Here is a 25787-nt window from a genome sequence, read left to right as displayed (position 1 = left end):
GAGGCTGGAGGAGCGGAGATTATGGGAGGCTGGAGGACCAGGAGTTGTGGGAGGCTGGAGGAGCGGAGATTGTGGGAGGCTGGAGGACCGGGATTTATGGGAATCGCGGAGGTCCTAATCTGGGAGGACCAGGGGGTCTGCCAGTTGCTGCTGCTAACCTGGTAGCAATGTCCAGGGCAATGTGACCCACTCTCTCAATGTTTTTCTGCTTTTGCATTTAAATAGTTTGTGCATTTCGTATATTACACTGAGCGTTTTATGAATTATTTATTTATGTGAAAACCTGGTGACGTTAGCAACCTGCATTTATAAGCGCCTTTAACAATCCTATCACAAGCGGGTGCAATTTGAGGCGGAGGGCATAGCCGCAGACAGGGGGGGCCAGAGTACCTGATGGTACGGGGCAGACTGGAGGGGAGAAGAGTGGTGCTGGTGAATATATATGCCCCGAACTGGGATCACGTGGACCTCATTAAAAGTGTGCTGGGGAAGATCCCGGACCTGGACTCTCGCAGGCTAATAATGGGGGGGGGGGGGGGCACTTTAACATGGTCCTTGACCCGACTTTGGATCGTTCGTGGTCCCAGAACGGGTAGACTCCCAGCAATGGCAAGGGAGTTGAAAGGGTTTAGGGAGCAAATGGGGGCAGTGGACCCCTGGAGAGCCAGACAGCCGACTGGAAAGGGCTACTCGTTTTACTCGCACGTCCATAAAGTATATTCTAGGATAGATTTCTTTGTGCTAAGCAGGATTGTATAGGGGAGGTAAAGAACACGGAATATTCGGCAATTACTATCTCAGACCATGCCCCGCACTGGGTAGACCCTGCAGATTGGGGGGGGCGAACTACCAACTGCTGTCGGAGGAGGGGATCTGTGAGAGGCTTCGGAGGTGTATGCAAAGTTTACCTTGCAGGTGAATGACAACGGGGGAGGTCTCAGTGGCGACCCTGTGGGAGGCGCTAAAGGCAGTAGTACAGGGGGGAGCTGATTTCAATTGGGGCCCACAGAGCCAAGGCAGACAGGGCAGAGATGGATAGATTGGTCAGGGAAATGTGTCGGATAGATGAAAAGCACGCGTAGTCCCCGGGGGAGGTTTTACTCAGGGAGAGACAGAGACTACAGGCGGAAGTGGGGGGCACTATCCACGAGTAGGGCCATGGAACAGCTTAGGAAGGAGAGAGGCGTGGTGTACGAGCATGGGGAAAAGGCTAGCAGACTGTTAGCGGCAGCAACTCAGGAAGAGGGAGGCGGCCAGGGAAATAAGTAGTGCTGGGATGGGGAGGGGCGCAAAGTGTAGGACCAGGCAGGATTGAATAGAGTCACTGATATTTATAAGGTGCTCATGAGGGAGGAAGGGTCCCAGACGGAGGAACTGAAACTTAAATGGGAGGAGGAGCTAGGCGGGGAATGGAGGACGGGCTGTGGCAGAGGCCCTGAGTAGGGTAAGTTCGACCGCAACAAGTGCCAGGCTCGGGCTGATTCAATTTAAGGTCGTTCACCGGGCCCACATGACAGTGGCTCGGATGAGCAAATTCTTTGGGATAGAGGACAAATGCGCTAGGTGCGCGGGAGGACCAGCGAACCACGTTCACATGTTTTGGGCATGCCATAAGCTTAGGGGGTACTGGGAGGGATTTGCGGGCGTCATGCCCCGGGTGCTAAAACAAGGGTGGCGATGGGTCCAGGGGTGGCAATGTTTGGGGTTTCGGAAGACCCGGGAGTCCAGGGGGAGAAAGAGGCCGATGTTTTGGCCTTTGCTTCCCTGATAGCCCGGCGACGAATACTATTGGCGTGGAGGGACTCAAAGACCCGAAGACTGATTGCGGCTTGCGGACATGTCGAGTTTTCCTGGGTATGGAAAAAATTAAGTTCGCTTTGAGGGGATCTGTACTGCGGTTCGCCCGGAGGTGGCAACCATTTATTGACTTCTTTGCGGGAGAGTGAGCGTCAGCAGAGGGGGGGGGGGGGGGGGGGGGGGGGGGGGGGGGGGGGTGGGAGGGTGTGTGGTAGAGTAGAGATAGGAGGGATAAAATGGCGGGTAGTACCGGTGGGAGAGGAGCGGGCTTGTGCAGTATGTTACGATTGAAGTATTGAATGTACGTGGATGTTGCAGATTTTTGCCTTTTTTGCTTTCTTTCTGTTGATCTCTGTAACTGTTTACAAGCCAAAAACTACCTCAATACAATTGTTATTTATTTATTTTTAAACATTGTAACCTTCCTAAGGCCCATCACAGGAGTGATTGTCCAACACAACTTGGCACAAAAGGAAATATTAGGACCCTTGATCAAGATGTAGGTTTTAAAGAGTAGAGGGGTCTAATGAGGGAATTCTAGAGATGCCAATTAACATTCTGCTCGGTGATTCTGAGTTGTCGCACGTCCTGAAGGCCGAGTCAAGCAGAAACTTATGGACAAGTTCCGCACACATGAGTCGGCCTCAACCGGGACCTGGGATTCATGTTGCATTACATTCATCCCCCACCATCTGGCCTGGGCTTGCAAAAAATCCAACCAACTGTCCTGGCTTGAGACAATTCACACCTCTTTAACTTGGGCTACCCCTATCTCTGCATCTGTAAAGATTCAATTACCTGCAAATGCTCGCATTCTAAGCATTGTCTGCATCTTTGAATTTGTCTATATGTAGTTTTCTGGAACATACCTCTTCATTTCACCTGAGGAAGGAGCTGCGCTCCGAAAGCTAGTGTTTTGAACAAATATGTTTGGACTTTTAACCTGGTGTTGTAAGGCTCCTTACTAAGCTTGCTTCAAACAGAGCTGATTAGTCCCATGACAACTAGTTACAAAAATAGCACCATCATTGACTTTCCATTCATCAAAAGGTCAGAGATGGTGATTGCACAATATTCAGTACTATTCACAACTCCTGAACAGCTACTGAAGCAGTCAGTGCCTGGCCTGCAGGACCTGAACAACATTTGGCTTAGACTTATATCCACAATTAACATTCATGCCACGGGTCACTGTCCATGTGGAGTTAGCACATTGTCCCCGTGTCTGCAAGGGTCTCACCCCCACAACCCAAAAAGATGTGCAGGCTGGGTAGATTGGCCACGCTAAATTGGCCCTTAATGGAAAAAAGAATTGGATACTCTAAATTTTTCAGAAAGACAATCTCGGCATTATGATCAGTACCATAGGTTGAATCTCCCATCTTTTATAGACTGAGACATGTGGGATAAATGTCCCCTTTGAGACTTGCAAGCACGGATTGGTTGAGTATGATTAGTGCTCCTCTAGTGAACAGGATGTTGCCAATCACGCCAATCTTATACCGGGTGGAGCTGCACGAATCCCAACTTTTACATTGATCTGTGATGGTGGGTTTGCAAAAGGCAGCAATTCAGAACCCACTGGCAGGTTGCTCAACTAGCAGTGGTCCATTTCAAAGGTGAATTTGAGCACAAGATGGAGCCCATTAAGGTGTTTAAGGATTGAAAGCCAACATATCATCGACGTATCATAAATATGCAAGGGGGTAGGAGGTGAGGGGTCATTCCGTTGAAGATGTGTTTCCCATGGAATCTGATGTAAATGTGAGCAAGCGCTAGGCCTAGAGGGGATCCCATGGCAACACCCATCTGTACATGCACAGTGTGTTCAAACCTGAACAAACTGTGATAGTTGCTGAGATTCATAAGTTTAATGAATACAGATTCAGACAATGGCAAGCGCATCTATATCAAGGCATGGTCGCCAATGATGCAACAATGGCAATCGGGGATGTGCAAGAGGCCAGAACCGGGTTGGAGAATTCAAAATATTCAATTGTTACAGCTGGAGAATTTAATCCAATCAGTAAACAATTCTTTATTAAACCACACAGAATTTCAATAAAATGTACAGGACCATCAAACAAAAACGGGACATGAGCAATACATCTCATATTTGGAATGTTTGTAGTCAGTTCAACACAATTACAAACTCATTTATGTAATGTTCAGCAAGCACACACAAGCAAAGACCAACACAATAAGATGGATTTCAATAGCTACAGATAGGCTTCTCCTCCTGAATGTGAAAGATTACAAACAACACACAGCAATATTCCAATAAAGCTCCCAGAAATAACTCCTCCAGATGATCTTCCTACAAACAGAGAACATTTAATTAATAACCAGCCACAATTGATCCCTAACATAGTTTAATTCATTATTTAATATCAATTTTTCATCGCAGGGCAAGGAAATAAAATAGACACTGAGGTAAAGGAAGAACTTGGGAGGGATAACTAGAAGCTCAGTCAAAGAGGTAGGTTTCAAGGGGAGACCTTAAAGGAGGAAGTAGAGGGAAATAGATGGGAGGAGGTTTAGTCCCAGCCCCGGGTCACTGTCCGTGTGGCGTTTGCACATTCTCCCTGTGTTTGTGTGGGTCTCACCCTCCACAACCCAAAGATGTGCAGGGTAAGTGGATTGGCCACGCTAAATTGCCCCTTAATTTGGAAAAATATTTTAAAAGCATTACGACATTGGTGTTTGTGGAAGATGGCTGTGTGTAAATAGGCTGCAGATGCATTTACATTACAAGAGCAATTAAACGTATAAGCAAAAGCATTTAATTGGGTGTAAAGCATTGTCGAACATTACAAGGGCAAGAAAGGATCTATATAAAATTGCAAGTTCCACTTTAATATCCTCCCATGATTTTGTTCATCAAGACTCAGAGGATGTATTGTATTTTTAATGTGAAATCTATTACGGCATACAATGTGCAGGCGGTATAATGCCGGCAGCCTCTTTAAATGTTGTCCACGGTAAACTGGAATTCAACTATCTTCTACTAACCCATTTTTTTCTCAGGAGCTGAAGATTGGAAGACTCTCTCAGTCACTCCACTCAGTATGCAGGATAGCACCACCTCACCACACTTATTCTAATTTTCTTGGTGTCTCCTCTACTCTTCTCAAATTAATGTCCTGTGCCACGGCCCCAGCCTGTTATCTGTGTACAAATTCAGTACAAAATCATTCAGACTGATGTTGATTTACCCCCAGCCAGGGGAGCAAACTCTGCCGGGAACCCTTTCATGGAGGATTCGTCCCCTCCAGCCCCCTCACCCAGTCAAAGAGCACCCTATTCCCTCCCCTCGTTCCGTTCAAGAAAACATGCACTTTTTAGTGCTACAGTGGCTTTCTCCTTAGGTTGCTTGCAGCAGTGACCTAGGGCGGGATTCTCCAGGAATCGGCGAGGCGGGCAGAAACGGCGCAGTGGAGTGGCGGGAAGCACTCAGGCGTCAGGCCGCCCCAAAATGTGCGGAATCCTCCGCATCTTTAGGGGCTAGGACGGCGCCGGTGGTTTGCGCCCTGCCGGCCGGTGTGGAAGGCCTTTGGCGCCGTGCCAGCCAGTGCCGAAGGGACTCCGCCGGCCGGCGTGGGTCCGCGCATGCGCGGGAGCGTCAGCTGACGTTATCCCCGCGCATGCGCAGGGGGGCTTACCTTCGCACCGGCCATTGTGGAGGCTTACACAACCGGCACGTAGGAATAGAGTGCCGCACGGCACAGGCCCGCCCGCGGATCGGTGGACCCCGACCACGGACTAGGCCACCGTGAGGGCAACCCCCCCCCGGGGCCAGATTGCCCCGCGCCCCGCCACCCTGCCCCCCCCCCCCCCCCCCCCCGGGAGGACGGCCACGGAGCTGGGTCACGCCGATAGAGACTTACCTTGATTTACGCCGGCAGGACCCGGCAAACACTGGCGGGAACTCGGCCCATCACGGGCCGGAGTATCGCCGGGGTGAGGCCGCCAACCGGCGCGGTGCGATTCCCGCCCCCACCAAATCTCCAGCGCCGAAACATTCGGCAGCCGGCGGGGGCGGGATTCACGCCGCCCCTCCACGATTCTCCGACCCGGCCGGGGGGGGGGGGGGGGTCAGATAATCCCATCCCCAGAGATTAATCTTTAATTCCTGGAGACTCCAGGCCAGCCCCAGAGAATTGGCAACCCTACTCCCTGCCTATTAAATCACTTCCATGCAGGAAAAGGATAACACATGGCTGGTGTTAGTGCTGTTCATACACTCTGGACGCAAAGGAGCTGACCCCACCCACTAATATGACATTCGGTGATTTGCATCATTTTACATTTTAAAAAAAAATAATTTAGTGTACCCAATTATTTTTTTTTCCAATTAAGGGGCAATTTAGCATGGCCAATCCACCTAACCTGCACATCTTTGGGTTACGCAGACACGGGGAGAATGTGCAAACTCCACACGGACAGTGACCCAGAGCCGGAATCGAACCCGGGTCCTCAGCGCTGTAGGCAGCAGTGCTAACCACTGTGCCGCCAGATTTGCATCATTTTCCGACACTCCAGGAGCATATCAGAACTTTCTTTTTCACTCTGGCCTCCAAGACATCCATTCTAATTGGGTGTCCCAGTTCCATAATAGAAAGCTGAACAGCCTCATTTCCAAAGTCCAATATGGTCACACTGGCAAAAACCCACATTGATAAATAATGTGCCTTTAATGTTGTAAAATGTTGTAAGGAATTCATTATTATTATTTTCAGGAGTGTTAACCACACAGAATTTGACACCAAGCCACATAAGGGGCACGATCGAACGGCCTGAAAAGCAGCTCGCCACGGCGTAACACGGGGGACGCCGCACCCGGATCTACGCAGCTCACAACACTGAGCATGTTTATCCGCTTGTTCTCGCCAGACGTTGCGATGTAAATCCCGCCCATTGTGCGCGGAATCATTTTGTGGCAAATCTGCATATTAGGGCGAGAGAGCTAGTCTCACTTTAATGTGCAAATTCCCGAGGTACCCAACACGTTGGGATCCATCCCCTTTGTCTCGGAATCCTCGGGCGAGCGGCGTTCAGTACTGGACTTCACAAACAGGGTCCAAATGGAACGGCAATCTTGGGGGTCTCCCAGGGGATCGGAGGCCCCCAGGTGCATGTCTTCTGGGCAGGATGGTACCCTGGAACTGCTGGTGCCACCTGGGCACCCTGGAAGAGCCAAGCTGGCATTTTCTGCACAGTGGTGATCGGGCTGGAGGTGTTGGCGGGGGCTGGTGTTGGAGGGGGCCGGTGTTGGAGGGGGCCGGCGACCTTCCCATTGGGGGTCAGGGATCGCGTCGAGGACTCCAGAGTTCGGACACCATTTAAAAATGCATCCCGATCTCTCGTTACACTGAAGAGTTGTGGCGAGCAGAGGTCCTCAGTGTACAGAACTGGGCTGTGCGCGACCTGGGCCGTACATTCCCCGCTGTGAATCTCGATCTAACCGGGATGCCGTTTCATAACGAACTCTGGGAAACAGGCAGATAAACATGCTCATTATGGGACTTTGTTCCCATTTAGTTAAATCCCGCCCAAGGAGATAGTGTTCACAAGTTTAGGCAAAGAGGATGTATTGAGGAGAATTTTTAAATGAGGAAAGAGGAGTTTGGTTATTTTCTACAAATCCTGGGGTGAAGGATTGAACTGGAGCTAATCTTTACACACTAATAGGCATTTATTTACAGAATTATGCATTGTACACATGCATCTTCCCACCAACAACCACAGGTTGTCTGTTCCTTAGTTTTATGGGGCAACAAAGCAAATCCCCAGTTAATGTCCATCACCAATTAAATACAACTAATTTACACTTAACAGGTAGCCAGGCAGAGGAGTTGAAGGAGGTTATTCCAAAGCTTATTATCAGCAAGACAGCTGAACGAATGAGTGCCAGTCTTGCAGCAGCAGAATTTAGGGAGACACTACAGGCCATAATTAGAGGCACACAGAGACCTCAGATGGTGGTGGGACTGAAAGGGGGTTCAGCAGTTAGGAGAGAAGGAGGGTTACGAAGTGATTTGAAAACAAGGATGAGAGAGTTTTAAAACTGAGGCATTGCCAAAAACTATTGCTGAAGGATGTAAGGTTCCGCAGGCACTTTGGACGTCTCAGCTCTGGGTCCATTAATACAAGAGTGCATCAAAGGGTGCCTCGTGTCAAGCTGAGTAGCCTCAACATATTCCAAAATCATTTAAATTTGAAGTTCATCTAATCATTTATCATCTGTTATCCATCGTCCACCATCATTACCAGCTCATTGTAACTTGGCAACACTTCTGGTAACTACACAATTAAATAAAACCAGGAAAAGCAAGTGTGGTAGTAACCACTGCTGTATATATTAGGGTATGTATGGTAAGGCCCTGTACTACAGGTACGGGGGTAGATCCCTGCCTGCTGGCTCTGCCCAGTAGGCGGAGTATAAATATGTGTGCTCCCCGTACAGCAGCCATTTCGCCAGCTGCTGTAGGAGGCCACACATCTTAGTGTAATAAAGCCTCAATTGTATTCAACTCTCGCCTTTGTGCAATTGATCGTGCATCAGCAAGTAGCAAAGAGGCCTTTCAATAAGTACATGTTGGAGAAAGGAATAGAAGAATACGCTGTTAGGGTGATAAAGTAAAGAAAGAGAAGGCTTATGTGGAGCATTAGCATAAACAAGTTGAACCGGAAGTCCTGACTCTGTTGTATATTTTCTATACCGGCAATGGGCCAGTGTTCTACCTCTTATGTCAATTGCTGTTTTGTGCCAAGACGTCAGGACCAGATCTAAAGCTTTCTTCTGAATGTCACCAAGTTCTTTCAACTGTGCCGGAGTCACAGCCACCGCCTGCTGATAATTAAACATATGAATCTGGGTGGGACTGAACACAACCTGCCACAGAAAGGAAAGAGGAAATTAGTAAAACAAAACAAAAAAGGAATCAATTATTCCGGTACATTTGGTGACAAATTGGCTGCCAGAAACCTTTATTTTAAAAAATGACATTTCATAAAATTGATCCTGGAGTTAAGAATAATGAAATGAAAATCGCTTATTGTCACGAGTAGGGCTTCAATGAAGTTACTGTGAAAAGCTCTTAGTCGCCACATTCCGGCGCCTGTTCAGGGAGGCTGGTACGGGAATCGAACCGTGCTGCTGGCCTGCTTGGTCTGCTTTAAAGCTAGCGATTTAGCCCAGTGAGCTAAACCAGCCCCTATAAGAGGGGTGGCGCAGTGGTTAGCACTGCTGCCTCACGGCACTGAGCACCTAGGTTCAATCCCGGCCCCGGGTCACTGTCCGTGTGGAATTTGCTAATTCTCCCAGTGTTTGAGTGGGTTTCACTCCTACAACCCAAAGATGTGCAGGGTAGGTGGATTGGCCACACTAAATTGCCCCTTAATTGGAAAAAAAAAGAATTGGGTACCGTAAATTTATTTTTAAAAAGGATAGAATTATAACCAATGACCCAGGTTTGAGCGTAGACCAGTGCTGAGCTGTTTGAGGCAGTACTCGGGGGCTGTTGCCTTAATGTCATTAGGTTACTTTGCAGAAATTGGCTCAATGTTTCTGTTCCCTGCTCATTAACCCTGCTGGGAATGTGTGTACTTGGCTGTAATATTTCTGGCCTTGGACAGCCTTCTAACTCACCATCTAGGTGAGAATCACCATGATGGATATCTGTAGAATGTAGTGTTCTGGCCAGACCGCACCTTGAACGCTGTGTTCAATTGAGGTCAATGAGACACTTGGAAACATTCAAATTAGTGGAGCAGTGTAGAATAGAGTCACAGGGCTGATCCTTAATGTAAAGGGCTCACTCGGGGGGACAAATTGCAGAAACATGGGCTTTTTAGCCTGGAAAAGGAGTCATCTGATCAGTAAGCTTATAGATGGATGAAAAATGGTATGGATAAGCTAATCAGAAATATTAAATGAAATTGTAAGAGCAGGACAAGGGGGTCATAGGGTCCAAATTAATCAAAGATAATTTAGGATTGCTATAGGAAAGAGATAGCAATGGTTGAAATACATTTCCAGATGGTAGGGTGGAGGAAAACTACAGGGATCACTTGATGAACAATTAGGTTCTGCAGTAGAGGACTGAAAGCTCTTCTGAATAGACAAAATGAGGTGGGCCAAATGGTCTTCAGCACCTGTAGTTATTTTGTAGGCTTGTGAAATCTCTTCCCGGCAAGCAGTCAACATCGTCAGGAAAGGTGGAAGGAAGGGCAAGCGAAGAAAAAGAGATTCTACGTTTTAATTTGCTCCATGGAAGGGACAGAATATCAAATGATAGATCCAGACAGGAGGAAAGTACCTGTGATAATTCCCACTTGATACACTTTGATGGATTCAAGGAGAATGTTAGACACTTACTGAAAATTTCTTTGGCGGGATAGTAGCAATCGCAACAGCGGTGAATCCTTCAATCTGTTCTTTAACCAGAGCTGATAGTACAATATCTGGCAGTCCAGCTGTTGAAGTGAGGAAAAGAGAGAGAATAAAATACGAAATGTAATAAAGTGCATTCATTCAAGCAGCAACTATTATGCCCGATTGCAGGTTTCCTGTTTGTTCTTTCACGATCCCTTCCCGACCCCTCCCTTCCCCCCCTCCCGACCCCTCCCTTCCCCCCCTCCCGACCCCTCCCTTCCCCCCCTCCGACCCCTCCCTTCCCCCCTCCCTTCCCCCCGACCCTTCCCTTCCCCCCCCCCTCCCGTCCCCTCCCTTCCCCCCCTCCGACCCCCCCCTTCCCCCCCTCCTGACCCCCCCTTCCCCCCTCCCGACCCCCCCGACCCCCCCTTCCCGACCCCCCTTCCCCCCTTCCCGACCCCCCCTTCCCCCCTCCCGACCCCTCCCTTCCCCCCCTCCCGACCCCTCCCTTCCCCCCCTCCCGACCCCGTCCTTCCCCCCTCCCGACCCCTCCCTTCCCCCCCTCCCGACCCCTCCCTTCCCCCCCTCCCGACCCCTCCCTTCCCCCCTCCCGACCCCTCCCTTCCCCCCTCCCGACCCCTCCCTTCCCCCCTCTCGACCCTCCCTTCCCCCCTTCCCGACCCCTCCTCCCCCCCCTCCCGACCCCTCCTTCCCCCCCCTCCCGACCCCTCCTTCCCCCCTCCCGACCCCTCCTTCCCCCCCCCCCCGCCCCCTCCTTCCCCCCCCTCCCGCCCCCTCCTTCCCCCCCCTCCCGCCCTCTCCTTCCCCCCTCCCGCCCTCTCCTTCCCCCCTCCCGCCCTCTCCTTCCCCCCTCCCGCCCTCTCCTTCCCCCCCTCCCGCCCTCTCCTTCCCCCCTCCCGCCCTCTCCTTCCCCCCTCCCGCCCTCTCCTTCCCCCCTCCCGACCCCTCCTTCCCCCCCCCTCCCGACCCCTCCTTCCCCCCCCCCTCCCGACCCCCCCTCCCCCCCCCTCCCGACCCCTCCCTCCCCCCCCTCCCGACCCCTCCTTCCCCCCCCTCCCGACCCCTCCTTCCCCCCCCTCCCGACCCCTCCTTCCCCCCCCCTCCCGACCCCTCCTTCCCCCCCCCCCTCCCGACCCCTCCTTGATGCGACCATCAATTCACTTGAGACGGAGAGTTAAAGTGAACAGTGGCTTTAATCAGCTAGAACTGTGCCTGCCTGCGACTGCTCTTCACTGAGAGCTTCCTGCAGGACAGCAGCTCTGTATACCTCCCCGAAAGGGGCGGAGCCCACAAGGGCACCAACATGATACAATGGGGTGTAATACAATACAATGGTCTATAGGTGGGGCCCACAATGGCAACACCATAGTACAATGCAATACAGTGGTGAATGGCTGCCATAATACATTCACCACACTCCTTTCCCCCCTCCCAACCACTCCTTTCCCCCCTCCCAACCACTCCTTTCCCCCCTCCCAACCACTCCTTTCCCCCCTCCCAACCACTCCTTTCCCCCCTCCCAACCACTCCTTTCCCCCCTCCCGACCACTCCTTTCCCCCATCCCGACCACTCCTTTCCCCCATCCCGACCACTCCTTTCCCCCATCCCGACCACTCCTTTCCCCCTCCCAACCACTCCTTTCCCCCTCCCAACCACTCCTTTCCCCCATCCCGACCACTCCTTTCCCCATCCCGACCACTCCTTTCCCCATCCCAACCACTCCTTTCCCCCCTCCCGACCACTCCTTTCCCCATCCCGACCACTCCTTTCCCCATCCCAACCACTCCTTTCCCCCCTCCCGACCACTCCTTTCCCCCTCCCAACCACTCCTTTCCCCCTCCCGACCACTCCTTTCCCCGGCTCTGTACATATTTAGAAACTGTTAAATCGCAAACTTCTTCCCATTCTGATAAAAGGTGATCGATCTGAAACGTTAACTCTGTTTCTCTCTCCACAGATGCTGCCTGACCTGCTGAGCAGTCTCAGCATTTTCTCTTTTTGTTAGATTCCCAGCACCTGCAGTACACATACACACAGACACACACACACACAGACACACACACACAGACACACACACACACACACACACAGACACAAAAGGGTGCGGATACTGAGGGTCAACTGAAACATCAAGACTTGGGATTGATAAACTTTTATTAGGCAAGTGCAGTGGTGAATATGGGTCAAGGACAGGGAAATGTGCTTGGGAGGCAGATCAGTAATTGAATGATGGAAGAGGCTCAAAGGGCTGAGTTAAAGGCATTTAAAGCTATAATTCTGTTCTAGCAATAGTGAGTATGCTGCTCTGTGAAAGGAAATAAAGAAGCTGCATTTATGTAGCATCCTTAAGGATGTTGGTAATTCCCAAAGCACAGTCAAGAAAATACTTTTCCAAAGTGTAGTCATTGTTTTAATGTAGGAAACACGGAACACAAATTGGTCCTGCAGGATCCCACAAATCGCAACATGATTAGGAGGAACTTCTTCACCCAAAGGGTTGTGAATCTATGGAATTCGTTGCCCAGTGAAGCAGTCGAGGCTCCTTCATTGAATGTTTTTAAGATAAAGATAGATAGTTTTTTGAAGAATAAAGGGATTAAGGGTTATGGTGTTCAGGCCGGAAAGTGGAGCTGAGTCCACAAAAGATCAGCCATGATCTCACTGAATGGCGGAGCAGGCTCGAGGGGCCAGATGGCCTACTCCTGCTCCTAGTTCTTATGTTCTTAAATCACCGGATAATCTGTTCTTTCAGACGGGGCAAGTTGCTACCCATGCTAATGCGTGTGAAAATCTGTCTTAGCATTTTATAAAGGCGGAATTTATGGTGTATCCAAGATAACCGAAACGATAGTGACTGCTTACCTGCAACAGAACCAATTTCAGCGAATTCTTCAGCTCTCCATTGGCTGACCTCTCCAAATGTCCGTGGATGAGTGACAAGTTTGGCCAGAGCTGTGAGCTGCTGCTCCTCACAGGATAGGATCAGTCTTCCAATCCACAGAACTGCCATACTGAGATATACCGGCACATTGTGCCAGGGCACATTGTGTGCAATTTAGGAATGAAGATTTTTTTTTAATAATACAAAAAACAGAAAAGATCAGTAAAATTAAAAATAGTTTGATCAAATGGAGGGACCAAAAGAATTCGACACAAACACAATAACGCGCTTGTTACTGATATTCAATAGTTGTTACTTAGGAGTACATAAAACATACAGCACAAAAACAGGTCATTTGGCCCAACTGGTCTCTGCTGGCGTTTACGCAAGCTTCTGCCCAACCCACTTCAACATGCCCTGTGGATTATGCGGAGACAGATCAAAGATAAACCATGATCTGAGTGGAACAGGCTCAAGGGGCTAATGGCCTATCCCTGCACAGACTGGAAATGGAGCCATGATCACAGGCCAGCCCAGCTTCCTTGTGTCTTGAACTGGCAACATGTGAAAACACAGGTAATGTCGGAATTCTGACTCACCTGTGCCAGATTCCCCATGCTATAATGTAACTTTGATGGGGCTTACCTGAATTGCATTGGGTCTATTGCAGATATGTCTGCTGGTTTGATACCACAGATGAGATGCCCCAAAGCCACCAGGCTGACAGAATCCAGCTGGTCGACCGTAAGCCTGTTCGCCCGTAGGAAGGATGTAAACAGTATGGTGAGCTGGAACAGAGATTAGATTATCCTTTAATTCAAAACCATAAGAAGTATTGTGTTTGAAGTGCAGAAATATAGTAATTTTTCGATATTTATCCATTGTGGCTCGAACTCCATGTCGTAGAATGTCACTGCAGAAGGAAGCTATTCAGCACATCATACCTGTGGCAACTCCTCAGGTGAGCTATCCTAATTAGACCCACTCCTCTGCTTTTTTGACAAAGTCGGGCACATTTCTCAATTGCAAGTAGTTATCCAATTCCTATTTGAGCATTCCTATTGAATCACCTCCACCATAGGGCAGCACGGTAGCATGGTGGTTAGCATAAATGCTTTACGGCTCCAGGGTCCCAGGTTTGATTCCTGGCTGGGTCACTGTCTGTGCGGAGTCTGCACGTCCTCCCCGTGTGTGCGTGGGTTTCCTCCGGGTGCTCCGGTTTCCTCCCACAGTCCAAAGATGTGCGGGTTAGGTGGATTGGCCATGCTAAATTGCCCGTAGTGTCCTAAAAAGTAAGGTTAAGGGGGCGGTTGTTGGGTTACGGGTATAGGGTGGATACGTGGGTTTGAGTAGGGTGATCATTGCTCGGCACAACATCGAGGGCCGAAGGGCCTGTTCTGTGCTGTACTGTTCTATCCTTTCAGGCCACGGGCATTCCACATCATAAGGAATATCTGAAAAGAGGAGAGAGTGATGGAGAGGTTAAGGGGGCGAGTCCCAGAGTTTAGGGGCTAGATAGAAGGCTTCCAATGGCAGCCTTTCAACTTAGTCTCAGCTGATGGACGTTGGAGCAGGATCCCAAGATCATCATCTCCCCACTCAGTGGGTTAAATGACAACTGTAACATCAACATTGCCAGAAATGTGCTCACTAAGGACAGGCCATGGATAAAATCTGGGGCCTCTGCTGGTCGATTGAGCTACAAGAGAAACCATACAAATGTAAATGCATGGTATTCAACAGCCTGAGTGCAATAATGGGCAAGAGTGCAGCTGGCACAATTGTCACATCATTTTAGAGACGCACATTAGTTAGCAGGATCCAGCCTGTTTGGGTGCATACCAATGAATTAGTCTTCATCTTGAGCACAGGTATCGGGTGGGATTTTTCGGCCGTGCCTGCCCGAGGTCAACAGACCTTTACACAGTGCCCGTCCTGTCCATGGCGATCTTGCGGCGGGCCCGGCTGAAACTCCAGCCCATTGTGTCAGTACAGAGAGCCACCTTGGCATTGTCAGAATGTCAGCCGTGACTCACTGGGAAGCACTCCTGAGATTTGAACACAGAAAACTAAGCTGACACTCCATTGTAGTACTGAAGGAGTGCAGCACTGTCTCGGATGCTGTCTTTTAGATGAGTTAATAATAATCTTTATTGTCACAAGTAGGCTTACATTAACACTGCAATTACTGTGAAAAGCCCCTAGTCGCCACATTCCGGCGCCTGTTCGGGTACACAGAGGGAGAATTCAGAATGTCCAATTCCTCTAACAGCACGTCTTTCGGGACTTGTGGGAGGAAACGGGAGTGCCCGGAGGAAACCCACGCAAACGCGGGGAGAACGTGAAGACTGCGCACAGACAGTCACCCAAGCCGGGAATCGAACCCAGGACCCCTGGTGCTGTGAAGCAACAGTGCCACCCACTGTGCTATCGTGCCACCCTGTTGTCATACCAACAGCTGCCTCAGGTGGACATAAAAGGCCTCTTGACACTATTTCAGTAAACAGCCTGGTGTCCTGGGAAATATTTATCCCTCAATCAACATCACCAAAACAAATCATCTCACATTGCCGTTCACGGGAGCATGCTGTTCACAAATTGGCTGCTAGAGTTCCTACATTTCAACAGTGACGACTCTTCATTGTAAGCACTTAATTGACTGTAAAGTGATTTGGGATAACTTGAGGACATGAAAGGTGTTACAGAAATGAAAGTCTTTATTTCTCAGTTTCACTGATCCACTGATGCAAGGTACCTCTCTTCTGTTCCACTCGGCAATTTTACCCAGAGCTGCCACTGCTCCCAGGTCTGACAGATGCAACTTTCTCAAATCCTTTTCTGTGAACTGGGTGGCGATGCGTCCAAGCTGCTCGATCACTGTGGGTGGCATCGCCGTCACCGGTCTATAAATCTGATAGAGCAGAATAATGCTGTTACGGTTCTGTAATAAAAGCTGCAAAATTTCCAAAACTGAAGAGCTAATACCTCGCAGAAAGACTGTGGCTCTTTTCTCTAGGAAACAGGGTGACTTGATCAAAGTTTTAAAACTTTACAAGGGGTTTGGTCAGGTAGACATGGGGAAGATGCTTTCACTCGAGACCAAAACACTTGGCCAGAAATATAATATATAAATTCAGTAGAAGTGGTGAGAATGTGGAACTTGCTACCATATCAGGTAGTTGAGTTAAATAGAACAAATGCATTTAAGGGAAAGCTAAGTACACGAGGGAGAAAGGAATAAAGGCTTCTTCTGTCCACACAAACCACATCAGCACCAGCATCAAAGCATTTCGCTTCCCTGATACCCTCGACTTTCATGATTTGGATGGTGTGGAACTATAATGCACGGAGTAAAACATCACCAGATTCAATGCCAGGCACTAGTACTCTGTGTTATCAGATGAAGCAACCCTTGGAAAACTACAACCAGCTTCACTACCTCCAAGGAGGACTAATATCAGCAATGTTTCCAATCCTGGCTGCCATCGATTGGAACTTGTAGATTTTGAGTTGGTCATGGGTGTGATATGGAAGAGCCACATGGTCTGGGTCACATGTGATGAATAGTTACCTGAGCAACTGAAGGACCAATGGGCTCCAAGGTGAGTCAGTATCATCATGAAGAAAGCAAATCACAAAACAACATGTGACCAAAGTGAAGCAGATAAACAGGTGACTCAGCCCAAAAGGTCCGTGCCAGTGCTTACACTCCACACGAGCCTCCTCCGGAACTGCTTCATCTAACCCGACCAGCATAGCCTTCTGTCTCCCTCAATTACATTACCAGCTTATCTTAAATGCGCTGAATTCCCATTTTTGATCTATACAACTAAATACCTCGCTGGGTAATACTGGTACCTGCTTAACCCTTTCCAGTAATTGAAACAGTTCGAATGGTTGGAAGTGGGGATCTTCACCAAACATCTCTAAGCAGCTGATGAAGTCGTCATTAGACATGCCAGTCAACAGGTCAATGGTCCAGGCAGAAGGAAAGGTGTTCCGAATAGCACTGCAGCTGAGGACAGGATCTAGCACAAAATGAGTGGTATTAGTAGCTGATACCTGCCTTAGTTTGATCTTATGCACTGTTTACAAAGAAAAAGGTCACCTGTTAACAAACTCAATCCTGTCCCCCCTTACGTGGCAGCGCAGTGTTGGGTCCAAAGAGACACTCAGACAGCAGAGCAGCCAGCCAGCTGCAAGACATGCATGGCCCCAACAGACAAAACTAGAAACATAGACACCTTTCCTTTAGGATAAATCCTGTTGCAAATTGCTACCCGAGTGCAGGGCCAGGGAGAGATGTCATGAGGTCTGATGCTTCTCCTGTTTGTACCCCCCCCCCCCACACTTAACCATCCCCCTCATATCCCTCCAGTGCCCAGAATTGGGAACCATTGCCACAGTGCGGTCAGAACCCTCACCTTCACATGGTCCATCTCAGACACTTCCCTTCCTTTCTTTGACCTCTCCAACCACATTTCTGGTGATAGGCTGACCACCAACACTCATTACAGGTCCACCGACTCGATGGCAACACATCACTTGCTGCCTCCTGGACAGACTCGTTTCTGCGCCTCCATCGCATCTATTCCGATTATGTCACCTTCAAAAATGGTGCGTCTGACATGTCTGCCTTTTTCCTTCACCGAGGTTTCCACTCCCCCACCCACCCCTGTGGCCCTCAATGGAGTTTAAAGCATTTCCCGCACCTCTGCCCTCACCCCTTCCCTTCCCTCCCACAACCATGTTCGGGTTCCTCTCGTTCTCACTTTTCGCCCCAGCAGCATCCACATTCAAAGGATCATCCTCTTTCGTTTCTGTCAACTCCAGTATGATGCCACCACGAAACACATCTTACCCTCAACCCCCTGTCAGCATTCCACAGGAACCGCTCCCTCCGTGACATCCTGGTCCACTCCTCCATCACCCCAAACCCCTCACCTCCTTCTCCCATGCAATTGCAGAAGGTGCGAAACCTGCCCCTTTAGCTTCTCCCTTCTCACTGTCCAAGGCCCCAAACACTGCCTTCAGGTGAAGCAACATTCCACTTCCACCTCCTTCAATCTACTGTATTGGCTGCTCCCAATGCATTCTCCTCTACTTTGGGGAGACTAAACACAGACTGGTGACCGATTTGTGGAACATTCTCACTCAGCCCACAAGCATGACCACAGCCTACTGGTTGTTTGTCAATTACATCAGTATCTTGCTCTCCTGCCTATATGTCCATCCTTGTCTTGTTGCAATGCTCCAGTGAAACTCAACACAAACTGGAGGAACAGCACCTCATCTTCCGATTAGGCACGACTTCTGGACGACTTAACAATGAGTTCAACAACTTTCGGCTATGGCTGTGCTCCAGTATCTTGACCCCCTCTTTTAATACCAAAACATTTTTGTCTCAAGGCAAAAATCCCTCCCCCACTGGGCCACCTGTCACTTGTTCTTTAGTTTTGATTTTGCTGATCATAGAACGTTACAGCGCAGTACAGGCCCTTCGGCCCTCGATGTTGCGCCGACCTGTGAAACCACTCTAAAGCCCATCTACACTATTCCCTTATCGTCCATATGCCTATCCAATGACCATTTGAATGCGTTTGGTGTTGGCGAGTCCACTACTGTTGCAGGCAGGGCATTCCACGCCCTTACTACTCTCTGAGTAAAGAACCTACCTCTGACATCTGTCCTATATCTATCTCCCCTCAATTTAAAGCTATGTCCCCTCGTGCTGGACATCACCATCCAAGGAAAAAGGCACTCAATGTCCACCCTATGTAACCCTCTGATCATCTTGTATGCCTCAATTAAGTCACCTCTTAACCTTCTTCTCTCTAACGAAAACAGCCTCAAGTCCCTCAGACTTTCCTCGTAAGATCTTCCCTCCATACCAGGCAACATCCTTGCAAATCTCCTCTGTACCCTTTCCAATGCTTCCTATAATGCGGCGACCAGAACTGCACGCAATACTCCAAATGCGGCCGCACCAGAGTTTTGTACAACTGCAACATGACCTCAGGGCTCCAAAACTCAATTCCTCTACCAATAAAAGCTAACACACCGTACGCCTTCTTAACCTGGGTGGCAACTTTCAGGTATCTATGGACATGGACACCGAGATCTCTCTGCTCATCCACACTACCAAGAATCTTACTATTAGCCCAGTACTGTTATTCCTTCCAAAATGAATCACCTCACACTTTTCTGCATTAAACTCCATTTGCCACCTCTCAGCCCAGTTCTGCAGCTTATCTATGTCCCTCTGTAACTTGTAACATCCTTCTGCACTATCCACAACTCCACCGACTTTAGTGTCATCTGCAAATTTACTCACCCATCCTTCTAAGCCCTCCTCCAGGTCATTTATCAATTTATCAATGACAAACAGCAGCAGCCCCAAAACAGATCCTTGTGTTTGATCTTCATCCTCCCATGAACACATTCTGATATCTTAGCGTATACCAGCCCCTCCGCCTGTCGTTAACACTTCCTGTCTCATGACCTATACATCTTTGTCGCAATTTCTCCTAGCTCCTACCAATCACTGTCCTTCTACTCTGTCCCAGTTCCTCCACATCCTCTTATACAATATCCAACATGTCTCCCGCTCCTTAGCTCTGAAGTGGAACCATACGGACCCGAAACATTAACTCTATTCTTTCTCTCCACAGATGCTGCTCGACAAGTTCAGTTTTTCCAGCATTTTCTATTTTCCGCTCCCGGGACTAAGTGCCCGCGCCATCGTGAATGCCGCCACGTTCCACGACGGCGCGAACAGGGCCCGGGCACGACCTATTCTGGCCCCCACAGGGGGCCAGCACAGCACTGGAGCGGTTCACGCCACTCCGACCTGGCGCCGCGCCAACCCGCGCATGCGCAGTTGGGGCAGCTCATTCCTGCGCATGCGCAGTTGGGGCAGCTCATTCCTGCGCATGCGCAGTTGGGGCAGCTCATTCCTGCGCATGCGCAGTTGGGCCGCGCCATCCTGCGCATGCACGGGGAACATTTTACGCGCGCCGGCCCCTCACCAACATGGCGCCGGGTTTCTGGGGCCGGCCGTGGAAGGAGGTAGGCCTGGCGGGGGGGGAGGCCGGCCCACCAATCGGTGGGCCCCAATCGTGGGCCAGACTCCATCGGAGGATCCCCCGGTGAAGGAGCCCCCCTTCCCCTCCCACAGGCCGCCCCCCCAGCGTTCCCGCACTGTTCCCGCCAGCAGCGACCAGGGGTGAACGGCGCCGGCGGGACTGTCATTATTTTCGGTGTGATTCTCGCGCCGCTGGTTTCGGGGGGGGTGGGAGAATCGGGTGCGGGTGTCGGGGCGGTGTGGTGCGACTCACGCGGCACCCCGGCGATTCTCCCACCCGGCGTGGGGGGGGAGTGGAGAATACCGCCCGTACTTTCTGGCTTTTATACTGTATGCCTCTATTTATAAAGCCCATTGAAATCTTAGCTTTTAGTATGATCTACTTTACAACTACGGCTTTGTGAGGCAATTACACACAACTTAGCCATTCATATTTTGCAACTAGTTCCACTTATTTGAACTTATTAACAACAACATCCAGAAGACTTTTTAATAAGGACACGGGGAGTCCATGTTGCATAAATAAAGAACTTTGATATATTTACAATTACGGTATGTACACTTCCCAGTAGCTCCCTACCAGGTCTCTCTCTGATCAGGACTTACTGGCAGACCTTTTATACAATGTTAAATGGAGTTCCCCCACCCTTCAGTGGAGGAGCTTGTACTCCGTGAAAACCACAGGGAAGATAATCACTCCCACACCGTTAATCATGTGCGGGATATTACAGACTTCAACCTCAAGCACCTCAAACAACAATCCCATGTACGAACGAGAATATCTTGAGCTAATAGTGACTTTTTCTATTGGTGCATGATTCCTGGTTTCAATTCCAAGTTTTGAAACCGCAAAACCTTCCAGTAAATTAGCACCAACTCGTTCACCTGCAATAATGCGCTACTGCTTTCTACACATGTGGGCATTGTTAACAGGAACATAACACTTACAAATGTCTAGCATGGAACATATAATAGAAGAGCAAAGTACTGCAGATGCTGGAAATATGAAATATAAACAGAAAATGCTGGAAATACTCTGCAGGCAAGGCAGCATCTGTGGAGAGACAAATAGAGTCAATGCTTCAGATCTACGATCTGCAACAGTTCCGGTAACATTTCCAACAGTTCCTGTTTCGATTGAAGCAAAAAGAACCCCTTCCTCCAGACTTCCAAAGAGCAATCAGACTCTTGTGAGCCTCTCATTCTCCTTCAGTAAAAAGCTACCTGGGATCGGTTTGGCACAATACCAGACACGAGAAAAAAGTTTAAGCTATGATTAAAAACATAAAGAACAATGTCAAACCACAAGCTGATAATTTTTTAAAATGAGCAAATAATAAAGGTGACCATTAAAAAGCGTCAAGCAGCAGAACTAACCAGTAAAAACGTTTTAAAAACTTTTTTCTCAAGAAGCAGAGCTAGAGGCAAACAGGCGATGCTCCAAGTCCTGATTATCAGGGAAGGGGGAGGGGACTGGATGAAGTGAAGGAATTGGTTTGAACTATCTCTGACCTTGCATTTGCCACTGGTGCTGCACACTACAAGCTGACCTTGGCAGAATTCATACTAAAGTCTGGTTTGGAATTCGGCCTGGATTTGTCTCTTCTCAGCCCAGTGTGCGGGCTTTTTTGGGGGAGTTCATATGTGTCCCAGCACTGAGAAATCTCTGGTGTATATACATGGGCGGCACGGTAGCAAAGTGGTTAGCACTGTTGCTTCACAGCGCCAGGGTCCCAGGTTCAATTCCCGGCTTGGGTCACTGTCTGTGCGGAGTCTGCACGTTCTCCCCGTGTCTGGTTGGGTTTCCTCCGGGTGCTCCGGTTTCCTCCCACAAGTCCAGAAAGACGTGCAATTAGGTAATTTGGACATTCTGAATTCTCCCTCTGTGTACCCGAACAGGCGCCGGACTGTGGCGACTAGAGGTTTTCACAATAACTTCATTGCAGTGTTGGCGTAAGCCTACTTGTGACAATAAATTTTTTTTTTAAATATGCGCACTTGGTTCCTCCCTCGGCACTCTCTCCAACTGTCCAAAGATTAGCAAAGTAAGCTTCTTCCCAAACTCGGGCCCTGGTGACTAGCACAATCTGCAGCCCCCTCTCCCAGGCCCTGCCCTAGTGTCCTGGCTAAGTGCAACATTACAGGCGGGATAGATCATTTTAAAGGAGGGAGAAGTGAAGAGGCCGAGAGGTTTAGGGAGGGGATCGCAGAGCAAGGCAGCTGGAGGCACAGCTCCCAAATACAGAGTGACCTGTTCTCACCATTCTTGGCCTTCAGTCGCCTGCTGTTGAGAAGTCCAGCTGAGGTTTGTAATAATATTTTCTGTTTCCGAAAGAGATCACCAAGATCAGAGCTCTCCATTTTCTGCTGGCAGGTAGAACCAAATTCACTTTCTTCCCACTGCTTCTGGCTGTTAAACAACATCTCGATCCTCTCCAAGATCAAAACATCCTGAAAGCACAGAATGGTGAAAGGGTTGGCATTTCCTACATACTCTTTCTGGCTGTTGACTCTTTGTGCCACTGTGATGAGGAAGCTTTAGTCAGTAAATAGGTACATTGGTTACAGACCAAAATGCTTTTGTCCTTCACCGAATACACCCTCTCCCTCCTCTCCGGAATCTCGCCGAATGACTGATTTGGATACACTCTCACTTCTATCCCCATTCTCCCAAACGCCACGATTGCTCTTCCCAAATGATCCAACGTCCTGCCATCCTTTTCTCAGTTTTGGCCGTACTTTTCCCACCACCCCTCATGCCCCCCTCCCCTAAAACTTTAGAAACGTACAATCCCCCATGGCCCCGAAGTTGTCCTCTCAACCAATCGATGTGGTGCTCCCTTCCTGTACTGCTACACGCATCGTCTACAACATACCTCCTATATATTTGCAATATCATGGCTATCACCTTCCTCTATCGTAAGACCATAAGACATAGGAGCGGAATTAGGCCACTCGGCCCATCGAGTCTGCTCCGCCATTCAATCGGGGTAGTACAGTAGCATTGTGGATAGCACAATTGCTTCACAGCTCCAGGGTCCCAGGTTCAATTCCAGCTTGGGTCACTGTCTGTGCGGAGTCTGCACATCCTCCCCGTGTCTGCGTGGGTTTCCTCCGGGTGCCCCGGTTTCCTCCCACAGTCCAAAGATGTGCAGGTTAGGTGGATTGGCCATGATAAATTGCCCTTAGTGTTGGGTGGGGTTACTGGGTTATGGGGATAGGGTGGAGGTGTTGACCTTGGGTAGGGTGCTCTTTCCAAGAGCCGGTGCAGACTCGATGGGCTGAATGGCCTCCTTCTGCACTGTAAATTCTATGATAATCATGGGTGATATTTTTCTCATCCCCGTTCTCCTGCTTTCTCCCCATAACCCCTGATCCCCTTATTAATCAAGATATCCCCTGAGCTTTACTTAGCTTTTTTTTTAATATAATTTTTATTGGAATTTTTTTACAGAAAATATAAAACATAACGACAAACAATGAAATGCAACAAAATAACCCATAATAACTGTAACACCCCCAGACCGTATGTATCACATCCCCCCACCCCCCCCCCCCCAACCCCAATGAACAACAAAAGAACTTAAAAATAAATTAAAATTAAATAAACAAACATAGTCATTGTCCGCCCCCCCCCTTTTCCCTCCCCCTCCCCCCCGGGTTGCTGCTGCTACTGTCCCCGTACCCTATCGTTGAGCCAGAAAGTCGAGAAAAGGTTGCCACCGCCTAAAGAACCCTTGTACCGACCCTCTCAGGGCGAATTTGACCTTCTCTAGCTTAATGAAACCCGCCATGTCATTGATCCAGGTCTCCACGCTTGGGGGCCTCGCATCCTTCCATTGTAGCAAGATCCTCCGCCGGGCTACTAGGGACGCAAAGGCCAGCACACCGGCCTCTTTCGCCTCCTGCACTCCCGGCTCCACCCCAACCCCAAAAATCGCGAGTCCCCATCCTGGCTTGACCCTGGATCCCATCACCCTCGACACCGTCCTCGCCACCCCCTTCCAGAACTCCTCCAGTGCCGGGCATGCCCAGAACATATGGGCATGGTTCGCTGGACTCCCCGAGCACCTGACACACCTGTCTTCACCCCCAAAGAACCTACTCATCCTCGTCCCAGTCATGTGGGCCCGGTGCAGCACCTTGAATTGGATGAGGCTAAGCCGCGCACACGAGGAGGAAGAATTAACCCTCTCCAGGGCATCAGCCCATGTCCCGAGCTTTACTTAGCTAAAACGCTAACTAGTATCTACAGCACTGAGATTTTAACCTTCCTGTAGATTGCAAGACTCAGCCATTCTATAGATTAGCAGCGCAACATCCTCAGGAACATAGGAACAGGAGGAGGCCTTTCACTTGACAATGTTCCACCATCCCAATTAGATTAAGGTTGATCAGTACTTTGACTCAATTTCCAGCCTTTGCTCCCTATTCCTGAATATCCTTCCCGAACAGAATCTATCTTGCTCAATTAAAATTTTTTTAACTGGCCCCAGTGTCCACTGCTTTTTGTGGGAAAAGAGTACCAGGTTTCTATAGTGAAATGTAAAGTGCTTCTTGACGTCACTCTTCTATAGCCCAGCTCTGGTTTTAAGGTTTTGCCCCCTTGTTCTGGACTCCCCATACCAGAGGCAATAGTTTTCCTCTATCTACCCCATCAAACCTTCTGTCTACACCTCCCGCTGCCTCAGGAAGGCAGACAGCATTGTCAGAGACCCCTCCCACCCAGGCATTGCCTTCTTCCCGACCCTTCCATCAGGCAGAAGGTACAGAAGTCTGAAGACCTGCACATCTAGACATCGGAACAGCTTCTTCCCCACAGCTGCCAGACTACTCAATGACTCCCCCTCGGACTGATCTGTTCCCTCGTAAGAACTAGTCACGATGCCCTATGCTGCAACGGGGCTGGTTTAGAACAGAGCTAAATCGCTGGCTTTGAAGGCAGGCCAGCAGCACGGTTCAATTCCCGTATCAGCCACCCGCACAGGTGCCGGAATGTGGTGACTAGGGGCTTTTCACAGTAACTTCATTTGAAGCCGACTTGTGACAATAAGCGATTTTCATTTCAGTTCATTTCATTTCTTGCTCATGTATTTGCTTTGTTTGGCCCTTGTTCCGCACTGTAACTAATCACTGTTTGTCAATGTACTTTGTCGATTATTCTTTTTGTCTACTGTGTGCGTACTGTGTACGTTCCCTTGGCCGCTGAAAAATGCTTTTCACTGTACTTTGGTACATGTGACAATATATCAATCAATACTGTAACTATATCATCACTTAATATTCTATAATCAAGAGGAAACAAACCACATTGATATAATCTGTCCTAATAATTTAACCCTTTAAGCCCCAGTCTAATTTTGATACATCTATGTTGCACCAACCCCAAGGTCGGTATATATCTTTCCTGAGGTCTGGTGTCTCAGCCTATATGCAGTTAGTGCAAATGTTCTTGAACCGGAAATGTATGCAACATTTTAATGATTATTAGGGATGCCTACCTTTGGGAGCTTCTGTATATCATCAATTGAAAGAAAAAATACTAGGCGGTCTACCTTGTCCAAAATCAGCGAGGTCCAATTTGTTGTAACACTGAAAAATTAAAATAAATGTTTGAATCACATTA

General features: G+C 49.1%; 1 protein-coding gene across 1 annotated transcript in view; it reads right to left on the bottom strand.

Moving 5' to 3' along the window:
• Positions 1-3810: 3810 nt before the first annotated feature.
• Positions 3811-25787, bottom strand: part of LOC119974651 (stereocilin-like) — a 39096-nt gene continuing 17119 nt past the window's right edge. The window contains exons 5-13 of the mRNA XM_038813723.1: positions 25663-25753; positions 22423-22612; positions 16936-17105; positions 15833-15988; positions 13723-13865; positions 13059-13207; positions 10178-10275; positions 8542-8692; positions 3811-4114 (exon numbers count right to left, since the gene is read on the bottom strand). Of these exons, the coding sequence (XP_038669651.1) occupies positions 4017-4114; positions 8542-8692; positions 10178-10275; positions 13059-13207; positions 13723-13865; positions 15833-15988; positions 16936-17105; positions 22423-22612; positions 25663-25753 (1246 nt within the window). The 3' untranslated portion in view covers positions 3811-4016. The remainder of the gene's footprint in view (positions 4115-8541; positions 8693-10177; positions 10276-13058; positions 13208-13722; positions 13866-15832; positions 15989-16935; positions 17106-22422; positions 22613-25662; positions 25754-25787) is intronic.

This window comes from Scyliorhinus canicula, chromosome 12 (genome assembly GCF_902713615.1).
Source record: "Scyliorhinus canicula chromosome 12, sScyCan1.1, whole genome shotgun sequence".
In the NCBI taxonomy this organism is placed as follows: Eukaryota; Metazoa; Chordata; class Chondrichthyes; order Carcharhiniformes; family Scyliorhinidae; genus Scyliorhinus; species Scyliorhinus canicula.
This window is presented reverse-complemented; position numbering and strand designations above follow the sequence as displayed.